The 12,048-nt window shown below is 31.2% G+C and overlaps 1 protein-coding gene across 1 annotated transcript in view; it reads right to left on the minus strand.

Moving 5' to 3' along the window:
- LOC143066249 (IgGFc-binding protein-like) overlaps positions 1-7,855 on the minus strand; it is a 35,470-nt gene extending 27,615 nt beyond the window's left edge. The window contains exons 1-7 of the mRNA XM_076239240.1: positions 7,828-7,855; positions 7,348-7,431; positions 6,561-6,808; positions 3,737-4,056; positions 2,005-2,309; positions 1,366-1,568; positions 320-503 (exon numbers count right to left, since the gene is read on the minus strand). Of these exons, the coding sequence (XP_076095355.1) occupies positions 320-503; positions 1,366-1,568; positions 2,005-2,309; positions 3,737-4,056; positions 6,561-6,808; positions 7,348-7,431; positions 7,828-7,855 (1,372 nt within the window). The remainder of the gene's footprint in view (positions 1-319; positions 504-1,365; positions 1,569-2,004; positions 2,310-3,736; positions 4,057-6,560; positions 6,809-7,347; positions 7,432-7,827) is intronic.
- Between the last annotated feature and the right edge of the window lie 4,193 nt (positions 7,856-12,048).

Here is a 12,048-nt window from a genome sequence, read left to right on the forward strand (position 1 = left end):
TATGCCACCGCTTGTAAATAATTCATGAGTTAATTTCAATGTAAAGATACAGGATTTAGACCGTGTTATGCTTATAAGCATTGTATATATGCTTTTTAACAGTTTATCTAGGCAAACTAAAGAAAGACAACGGAAACCATTTTTTTGAGAAAAATTTTTCGTTTTATTTAGAACAAGTTGGTTTTTAACCTTAAGTTTCTTAACTAATACCAAGATTGGAAGACTAGGTATGTATGTTTTAAGCATGTTTACTATTCTATACGAATGAAAAAATATGAATTGCTAAAACACATATAAGCATTATCCTAATTATATTTACCATCACACTTTTCCCGTCCATCTCCACGATAATTAGCTTTGCATTCACATTCATAATTTCCATTTTTGACAACACACCATCCATTTTTATGACACCCTTCATTTTTCCAAATTTCTTTCATCTCACCACCTGGCATACACTGCTCTTCAAGTGTACAGTCTTTTTCACGTCTTATAGCACCAATCTACAGTAAAAAATAGAAAATAATAAGCGAAAAGTTATTTTAGAGTAGAATCAACTGACTTTTATCCAAAATGGTTGATTTATAACTTATAAATAATAATAGTTTTATTAAAATACATAAATCACAAAATTAGTTAACAAAAAGCGGGAGGAAAACTGGATCAAATCTATTGTACTTAGTACACCGCAATATTAAAAAAAATCTGGTAGACTTGTTGAATGGTTATGTGCGCTTTCCTTTTATTTACTGTATCAGATGGAAGACATTGTATATTCCGAACAGTGTAATATGAAACTGCATAACAAACACAACTGGTCAACTATTATGATGAAGTAGGAAACAATAGACCATTATTGATCAACTCTTCTTTTGTAACTATGCTTGGATAGGAGTTGAAGTAGAATAAAGTAATACTTTTATATGATCATAACGTGTTTGTTTCAACATCAGTGTTATGTAGTTTCCTGCGAAACCAAAATGAAAATCACAAACTACTCACTTTATAAAAATGAGTTTTATTTTCTGTAATTGAATAATGTTAACATTTAGATATGAAAAAAAATCATTGAATATTTAATGAAGTCAGCATGTTCAAAAATCAGGCTGTCTTCGATGAATGGCCAATAAAATTATCACAATACTTGAGGGAGTAAGAAAGAGAAAACAAATATTGTGAGGGAAATTTTTATTGATTTCATTCGAGATGCAAACAGTAAATTTTCGTCATTTCATAACACAATTTTAATCTTATTTCTGAAATTTTGCAAAATATTAAGCAAATAAACCGATGGTATAATGGACAATCGTCCGAATAAAAATAGGAGTTTTCATTCAATGTTGTCAAGAAAATATTAATAACTACCTTATAGTACTCCTCATCATCAGCAATACATCCACATTTACTTTCTTCGACACATTCTTTGTCATCTAGAAAATAACCTTCGTTACACACACAGCCTTCAAGAGCTGGCAAATCACAATCGTCTTCAGTAGGGCTTTTGTTTTCACATGTTGCTGGACACTTTGAGCTGAACTCATAACGTGAGTTTTCTTTACATTTCATTTCTACAACATTGAAATTTGAATCAATCACTTACGTGAATGCGACAGGTAAATGAATACTAATATAACAATCTTTAGTTATGTGCAACAAGATGCTACTGATACAATGCATTATATATTTGTACCTACTTTAAAAGATAAAACGTTAAAAAAAATCATATCATTTTAGAGGTTTACACCAATTGTACTTACGACAAAACAAAGACGGTAAATCAAGACAAGAACATTACTGAACTGTTCTCATAAAAAACCGTTAGCTTCCCGGCGTAATTATATTTCGTTTGTAAAGTGATATAATATTTGATTGGTATGAAAGTTGTTGATAATTGCATATAAGTAAATTGCCTGATTTAACAGTAATGGTACTTATGGAATATATCCAGAGGCAGAACAGTCCACTCACGAAAAAACAAGCATGCATGTCTAACATAATACATACCACACGAGTGTGATTTTCTCCACTCTTTATAATCATAGTTGTTCTTCCTACAATTCTGAGCCATTGCATCTACTGCCAAACATAATGCTTCTTGTTTATATGGGACATTTAAGAACATACAAACATCTAAAACACAGGACATATACAGTTTCTTTGCCAGTTCAACATCCTTTTGAATACATACAGCAAATGGCGACTCTCCTGCACCAGTTCTTTCTGGATTCAATATTCCACAGTATTCATCTGTTGCTAACAATTTCATCTGATCTGCAGTACATTCTGGTGTTGGTGCAGACGCAGGGCAACTATAAAAATACAATTGTTTTTCATAAAGCTAGACATTACTACTTTGAAGAACAATTTAAGATATTGGAGTGTAAATGTACTTTATATTACCGTAATGACAAAATTTGAACACAAAAAGTGTTTTCATACAATGAATTTGATATACACACTATCTGTTTTTTTTAAGCCGATATGCGATGTCGGACTCTACGAATGAAAAAAATTATGACTATTTTACATGTATGTAATTTTAATATTATGTAAGTGGGAGGCTTGGCTAGCTATTCAACCCAACCTTCTTAAATTGTCCCGTACCAAGTCACGATTAACGCGTGTGTTAACAAATGTTCGTTTTTATGTATGTTTGCGTTTGTTTTGTAGCAGTTCAGTGTTTCTGTTGTTCCGTAACTTTCCTCTGATATTTGATTTGTTTCCCTAGGTTTGATATTTTTTAAATTAATCAATCTATGACTATTGAATAGCGGAATACTACTGTTGCCTTTATTTGAGGTTATTTCCCTCATTCAATGGCTCAATTTCATAAGGTCAAATGTCTTAAGTTTGGTTGATATCGCGAAAACTGCTGTCAACCCCGTCGATCGTGTAATTTGGCAGAAAACTCATTAATTTCATCAAGTTTGAAACATTTTCTCTAATATCATGGTTTTTCATACACGAAAACTGGCATGCCATGATAACTTATGACTTTGTCAATCTGCTTAAAAGCAAACCTTTCACTTTGCTCTGATAGGTTTTTTAGTCGGTATTAAAAGGTCTGAAGACATCCCAAAAAGACTCATGTTAAGTAAGTGTTTGGGTCCAATAACATATATGCAAAGCACAGTGTTACTAATCAGACTATCAGATATTTCTTCAAGGTAACTGCGAAACAATTCCAATCATTATAACGACGACCTAATTGTATGAACCTATGATTTCGGAATATATTGTAATGAAAGTGTCAGCATGACACTATAAAAGATTAGCCGATCAACAAGAGGGGTAAAGCGTCTTTCGAACATGGCTCCATATTAATTATGTCTTACTATTCACGAGTGACAAATACATTTTCAGAGCAACTGTCCGAAGTGTCCGCCATCGATTTATGTTTTTGTTTGAGGTTAAGATAAAAAGGGTTAGTACAGATTTTATAAAATAATTACATTTTCTTGCAGTAGTTTGGGTGGACAAACATTACTGTTGTCAAATTTGTTCTTGACATAATCTTGTTTGAAGAAGAATAAGGAAAATCTGAACTTATGTCTTTTCAGATAACTGGGAATACTCCTTTGATTATTGGAAGTAACTATGTTTTAATAACATATTGCTTTGAACATATTTTCAGATGTCAAAAAAAAAAATCATCATAATTAGATACTTGTCAGTAGAGGAATAAAGTTGAAAAATCTGTTAAAATGACTTGATAGCTCATAAAAGATATACCTACCCTATAAGTTCTTCTTCGGTATCATCAATAACTTCCCATTCCTTCCCCCATTTTACATTCCTCTCTCCTTTAGGTAAGGAAGAGATATCAGTTTCGTCACTGAGAATAAACTGGTTTCTATCAGTACAATCACCACATATGCCCTCTGCATATTGTGAATAGTTCTTAGGAACATCGACTACCAATTTTGACCTTCCGTCCCATAAAACTGTTATGTCACATTCACTCGAGTATATCTCTAGCTCACCAGTTTCTTTCTTAACTGTTATTCCACAGTTTTCGACATCATGTGATAAAGCTGATACTTCGAAGTCATCAACCTTTAATAATATAAGCGCATCAATTGTAAAATCACAACAACAACGTACAAGCATGTAACAGAGATGTTAGTGCTTTATACAACTGAAAATTATAAATAATTTGAATAAAATCTCATATTTAAATAAACGAGAAAGGATTTTAAATATATATCCCCAATTAAAATGCATTGATCGTAAAATTGGGGAGGAGGTGTTACAACTCCTGGAAACCTCTCACCTTCCTGGATCCGCCACTGCTAATTGCATGATAAAGTGAATCTGTTTTTTTTTTTCAAATGTGATTCGTAAAAAAGGTTTAGCTACTTATCATACTTTTACCTTTTATGATTAATACGATTTAGTAAGGTATTCGAAATTGACATTAACACAATCGTATTGGATTTTGAGGTCCAAAAATAGACCGAGACAGTTAAATTTTAATATTTAAAGCGGGAGGCTTGCCGAGCTTTTAAACAATTAAAATTTAACTGCTGAAAGTATAGAAATATCGTAATACACGAGTTAAAGTGGTGGAATCAGTTTCCCAAATGATTTTTATTCTTCCTTTTCAAAGATTTGAAGAAAGTTATGTACTTTTTATGTGACGTCATCAGACATGGTCGTCTTTTTTCAAGACGACACAATGGGAAAATCCAAATGACACAAAAAGCATTTTTGTCACAATTAAACTTCAACCAATCATTTGCAGAGAACAGATTTTTCACTAATGAGGAGTCATATTTTTTTCTCATAACGATTTTAAAGAAATGTGAAAATAGCACAATAAATAGAGAAATAATTATTCAACCTAGCGTAGCCGTGCGTTATTTTTTTTTCAGCATTTCCTTAAAATGACTTGTATTATGAAATAAACAGGTCTGATTTATAAAATATCTCTTTTTTATTTTTCTCATATGCCATGAAAATATTTTTCTATCTTCTCAATATATGGAAAATATTGTTATAAATAAGAAGTGACAATTCTTACTTTTCAAATCTTAGTTTCATTGATAAGGAAATATGGACTTGGTCAGTGTCCGGTTCGAATGTTATAAGGTACTGTACACATTCATGCACGTATTGATTTAAATAAAAAAAAAAATAAACAATTTGCAGGTAAACTAATTACAGCGTATTCCAATCAAATTGCGTAAAATTCAATAACAACGACCAAAAGTTTTGCTATAATTTCAAAAAAAAAAAAAAAAAAACATACACCGTTCTGTATTGGTATAGTTTCCCGATCTTTTATTTGCATATTTAAGACAATAGAAAGTCTGGGGGCTTCACAAGTCTACATAATATTTTATTTTATACAAAAAAGTCGCCCTTTAAAACATGTATGGTTTCCCAAATTATACATTGGTTTCCCAAATAATACATTGGCACAAAGTTAAATCATTTTTTAAAACACTGTTAGAAAGTAAAAGCAACAGTAGTATACCGCTGTTCAAAACTCGTAAATAACAAATATAACATCAAAACCAAATACATGAATTTGGGATAGAAAAGTACCGTGACACGTCTTATAGTAATGTGAATTCACACTAACAAATAAAAGAAAACAAACGACACAACGGAAACACAACGTAAAACTGTTACACACATAGAAACGAACTAAGATATAGCAATGGCCATTTTCCTGACTTGGTACATGACATTTTTAACGAAAACAATGGTGGGTTTAACCTGGTTTTGTGGCATGCCAAACCTCGCACTTTAATGGCAATGTTAAATATAACATTAAAGAGTAAAATCACAAAAATACTGAACTTAGAAAATGACAACATAATATTACAGGACTACAATACAAATAAATAGGAAAACGTATTAGGCAAAGAAACACATGAATAATAGATAACAAAAGGCATCATGTTTAAAATACAATACGCCAAAAAAAGGTCATTCTGATTTGTTTTGTGGTATGGTCATAAAGTGCGTTTAAGTAAAGCCTGATAAAGCAAACATCAAATTCCCTCACATATGTTATCAAACACTATAGTCAAACATTCACTAGGTCCACTATGTTACATCCGACATGAATGGTAGTTTATAATGATATTTCATTTGACAATTTCTAAGATAGCAAATGACATTTTGTTTGTCTTCTGAAAAAAACTTTACTCAAATTTATTCAATTAGAAAATATAATTTGTATTCCTTTCTTTCACTGATAAGATGATGATTTTGTTTACTTTTGATTACGAATCTTTTTGGCGAAGTGTCAATTAAACCAACGGTATACGTGTATGCACGTTTTGTTTTTTGCATACGAATTGCGCTTTCATAATTTGAGAAAAGGCTCGATTCCGTTCCAAAATGATCATTGGAAACCATTCAATGGGTAAGCGTTTCTTTTTTGTTTTTGCTTTGAAAGGCGACAGAGTAGGAAATTTATGTTAATCCGTAAGAGTTTGTCCTGCTATATATATATAATTTTCTTTTTTGTTTTTGTGTCTCATATTTTTGGGATCATGGACTAAATAGTGTTTGTTTCCTTTAGTTTACAAGTTTAAAAAACTAACCCTGACTGCACCACCTTGCATTGCTGCAATCTTTGTACCACATATATAAATATCTGCCAATTTTGTGTAGGAAACAGTCGTTTTTGATCCTCTACGTTCATTCTTTACTTCAATATTCCAATTACATGTAGGATATGGAAAAGCTGCCGAAGACCTCGACAAAGTGTATTTACATATTCCTTGGACATCAACCTTGGTTCCGCTAAATATGTAATAATGAACATCTCCAGATGCAGTACAACGACAACCTAAAATAGAGTTATAAAAAACAATAGTTTATTTCAAAGATATGATAAATCAAATGATTTTATTGACTCTCGACAAATATCATATTTTCAATATGAACCATTCATGTTAAAAAGCTTACGTGAGCAGACTGCTTTTATAAAAGTTTTACAAATTACCATAGCCGTATTTGGCACATCATTTTGGAATTTCGGTTCCTCAATGCTCTTCAACTTGATACTTGTTTAACTATTTTGATCTGAGCGTCACTGATGAGTCTTATGAAGACGAAACGCGCGTCTGGCGTATTAAATTATAATCCTGGTACCTTTGATAACTATAACTATATACCTTGGATACATTTTTTTTTCGTTCTTTCAAATAGAATCTTATTCAAAATAATTTATACAAATTTTTCATCACAACTACTATAAAAGGCAGTATTAGATTTGTTACACTCGTCCTGAATATGCATGAAATATTTGCCACTGGACGTTAAGCAACCAACAATCAATCAATCAATAGATTTGTTACATGTTTCCTTAAATTAAATACCTCTTACCTGACCCACTTTGTTGTCTCTTTGCTTTCCTTTGTCTCCTTAGTTTTCTTAGATTTCTTTTCTTGTTTTTTCTATTCCGTCCAACTGAAAGTAATACGTAAACAAAGTTAATGAAAAATACAATACTCTACGGAAAACTTAACCACAAAATAAATGCAGAAGTTACAGATGTTGCTAAATTCTACTGTGGCTAACGGTTATTGTAATACATATGTTTGCTAAGGGTCAATGGAACTACATTGTCATAATTGTTTATTTTAACAAGATGTTTTACAGTCAATTATTTTTGGATGTTTTATCAAGTGAATGAGTTTTTTCAAATTCTTTAAAGCAGCCACTTGTTCTGGCATGGTCCTACTTATATTTGATCTACATTTTTCTTTATAAGTATACTTTTAATGGTTAACATATCTCTCTTTTATTCTATCCAAATATGACAAAAACTATTTTGATAGCTTACTTACTGTTTTGTTAGCTTACTTTTATTATTTTTGATGGTGTTTGTCATCATGATCTTTCCTTGATTATCACTTTTATCAAAGTCAACAGATTTTATGTACAGTAACTGTTTTCTTGTAGATAATATGTCATATTTCAAATAGCTTTAAAAAATGTCAAAACAAAAAATATCGAACTCCGAGGAAAATGAAAAACGGAAAGTCCCTAATCAAATGACAATAAAAGTAGACTGATCATTTGAGAATAATATAAATAATTACCACATTGATATTCAACAGCTAGGTATTTGGAGGTCTTTGGACAGGGATCACCAAAAATGTTTTCTTTTGCTTGAAGTTTACATCTTTTTACTCCATCGCATTTTTTCTGGACAATAGACAAGGCATTTTCTGCTGAACAACCTGTTCTTTGGCTGATCTTATCTGCACAGGTTTTTTCATCAGCTCGACCATAAAATGCATTTAAGATTTTAATTCTTCTTCTGCCTCTACATCTTACAAAAGCTTTATCGCCACTACAAATCAGTTTATGTCCGCCTGAAAGACAAATGATATTACGTTGGGATAGATGGATTCGAGATAATCACCAAACTTTGATTTATATGGTTGGAGGACATCTTTAATACAGTGCAACATGAACATTAAAAATAATGCTAGATTTTTTTTTTAAATTCTTTAGGAAACTCGTTTATATTCATGAAGTATTTTTGGTGTGAATAAAGAGGAATAGATCAAAATTCAGATTACACAATTTATAGTCAATGCAATCGATGAAAGGAAGCTGTACAGTTTATTGTTAGGGTTTTTTTCATATTTGCAATAAAACGATTATGATGAAACATCTGCAACTAGGAAAGAAAAAGCTAAGACATGGAAATTGTCTTCTGTCGTTTATTTCCTTTAAAGAAATAAAGTATCAAATCTATACTAGTATCTCCTTTTTTGAACAAGTTAAAAAAAATAACAAATGTTCTGTATTTGCAAAAACAGTCGATATAAAAATGTTCACATCATCGTCTAAATTTAAATAAACACATTCCTGCATAATGAATTGTACTTCTGTTTTGATAAGGGAACGACCATTTAACTTCAAGGGGTGGGGGTGATGTTTTTTTTCAAAAAAAAATATTCTGAACCCCAATTTGATGAAAAAAATATTCTGGTCAAGCAGACGACAAAAAAGTATTCTGAAAGATAATTCACCCATACCTTTTAGTGTAAAATCTATATAAAAAAATCTGATTGACGCATCAAAAACTAAATAAATTTCAATCTGACTAAGAACGACAAAAATAATCCCCCCTTGCGTTAAATGCTGACTCCCCAAGCACTTTATTTTCTTCTGTATTAAAACATTAATTTTCGAATCTTTACCTTTGATAACTATTTACATACATAGATTCAAACATGATAGTCATGGATATATGAAATGTATTGCTTTGTTTACCTTTATTCCTTCTGCCTCCTTTGTTTCTTTTCCTATTTTGTTGTCTGTAAACCAGTCTGTTGAATCATAAAAATTCATTTAAGAAAACCTTTTAAAAGCATTTGTTGAAATGAATAGCCAGACATAATTGAATTGAAATATTAACTGATTTTACATGATATCGTTTCTATCGACTATTACAGGAAATACATAACACATACTTTCTTAGCGATATGCATTCTTTGTTTGCTGATTCAAAATAAAATTCAATTTTCTTACATAAGATGGATACTGTATCTGTTTAATTTGAGTTGCTAAACCGGTTGCTGTTCTGATCCCTATGCTGTTTAATATTTTCATCCACAAAAAAGTTGAAAATGGAATCCTATTAATAATTACATTTGCGACCGTCAAATCGCCAATTGACGACAATACTTCTTCAACTACAGTACTGTATTACTTAAGTTGAGATTCTGACCTATTTGAGATACTTCCTTTACTTTTATAAATAAAGGTATTTAAGTATACATCTAAGATCTCAAACGAGACTACATTTTAGAAAAACAATCCTGGTGATCTTAATTATATTATATTACATCTAATGATTATATTGTTCATGATGAAGAACTATGTATACCGTGAACTTAAAATATTGTAAAGAAAAACAAAGAACAGTTTTATCAAATTAAACAGATACAGTATAAATTTTCATGTATATTCTGTCATGTTTGCACTTTCTTTATAGTGTGATATTATTCATACAATGTACATATTCAAAATTTGCCAATCATTTCGTAATGTTAGGACTTCGAGGAGTTACGTAATTGAGTTAGTGCCAATGAAATTCTATAGTTAATTGCACTATTTTATTGCGTATTGTTTATCAGCACTTCGGTGTTGACATGAATATCAATTATATGTCTGGTCATTTTTAAATATTTCCTGTTACAAATCTTTGAATTTTTCGAAAAACTAAGGATTTTCTTATCCCAGGAATAGATTACCTTAGCCTTTTTTGGCATATTTTTGGCGTACTAAATTATAATCCTGGTACTTCTGATAACTTTTTAAACCACTGGATCGATGCCACTGGTGGTGGACCTTTCGTCCCCGAGGGTATCACCAGCCCAGTAGTCAACATTTCGGTGTTGACATGAATATCAATCATGTGGTCATTTTTATAAATTTCCTGTTTACAAAACTTTGAATTTTTCGAAAAACTAAGGATTTTCTTATTCCAGGCATAGATTACCTTAGCATTATTTGGCACAACTTTTTGGAATTTTGAATCCTCAATGCTCTTTAACTTTGTACTTGTTTGGCTTTACAAATATTTCGATTTGAGTGTCACTGATGAGTCTTATGTAGACGAAACGCGCGTCTGGCGTACTAAATCATAATCCTGGTACTTTTGATAACTATTGGAAGTTTGGGGTGCTCAATGCTCTTCAATTTTGTATTTGTTTGGCTTTATAACTATTTTGATCTGAGCGTCACTGATGAGTCTTATGTAGACGAAACGTCTGGCGTATTAAATTATAATCCTGGTACCTTTGATAACTATTATTGCATATTTACTGTTTTGTTTGTACATTTATTATGAGATTTTAAACGTCAAAAAGTGTGATTTTCAATTCACCTTAGCTTAACAAAACAGCATTTAACTGTATTTGATTTTCTATTCACTTTGCATTAATATCGTCTTTCATACCTCTAATATACATATGAATAAATGGAATGCGGGTGAAATTCAACACGATAACCCTTCAAATAGCAGATAGATGTCAAGAAGTCAATTATTATTTATAAAATCATTAATAAACTTATCATAGATACCAGGATTAGAATTTTGCATTTGCCCGAGACGCGCGTTACGTCTACGAAGAAAGACTCACCAGTGACGTTTGAATAAAAAAAAGTTAAAAAGACCAAATACAGTATGAAGTTGAAGAGCATTGAGGACCAAACATTCCTAACAATTTTGCCAAATACAGCTTAAGTGATCTATTCCTGAGAAAACATAGATTTTCAAAGATCTGCAAAAAATGATTCCGGGCCAGTCAATCATTGTTTCTAGTTTTGTGCAGGCAAATGGACATATAGCGGGTTTAACTAGTTTATTAGATCCTATTCTCACTAATTTGATATAATTGCTTTACCTTTTTTTCTTTCTTTGGTTCTTTTTTCCCTTCTTTTCCTGAGAATCAATAATGCCAATATTTAAATTAAATAGGCAGTTAATAAAATTAAGTTTCAATGCATAGGGCAAAACGTTCTATTAATAAACACATATACAATCTACTTTTCTGCAAGATATAGATGCTCTAAAAATAAGAATAAAAACAAAATTATCACCTATTTTTTTATGTTTTGCAAAACTTAACAACCGGGGTAACGCCATTTTAAGGGGGAAAAACATTTTTGTCTAATACGCTTATGGCATATGAAAACAAATTTTTTCAAATTGGATCTGTCATTTTGATCTGAACACCCCTGAAAAGCATGAACAAATTAAAATTTCATGTTCGGTGTTTCATATATATAAAACAAAAAAAAAAATGTGGTATGATTGCCAAAGAGACAAGTCCCCCCAAGAGACCAAAAGCCTATAACGCATAGTCAGCTATAAAAGGCCCGAAATTACAATGTAAAACAATTCAAACTAGAAAACTAACGACCTAATTCATGAACAATAGAATAACGAAAAAACAAATATGCAACACATAAAGAAACGACAACCATTGAATTACAGACTTCTCACTTGGGACAGGCACATACATACAGAATGTGGGGAAATTAATCATGTTGGCGGGATTC

Source organism: Mytilus galloprovincialis, chromosome 3, assembly GCF_965363235.1.
Source record: "Mytilus galloprovincialis chromosome 3, xbMytGall1.hap1.1, whole genome shotgun sequence".
NCBI lineage: Eukaryota > Metazoa > Mollusca > Bivalvia > Mytilida > Mytilidae > Mytilus > Mytilus galloprovincialis.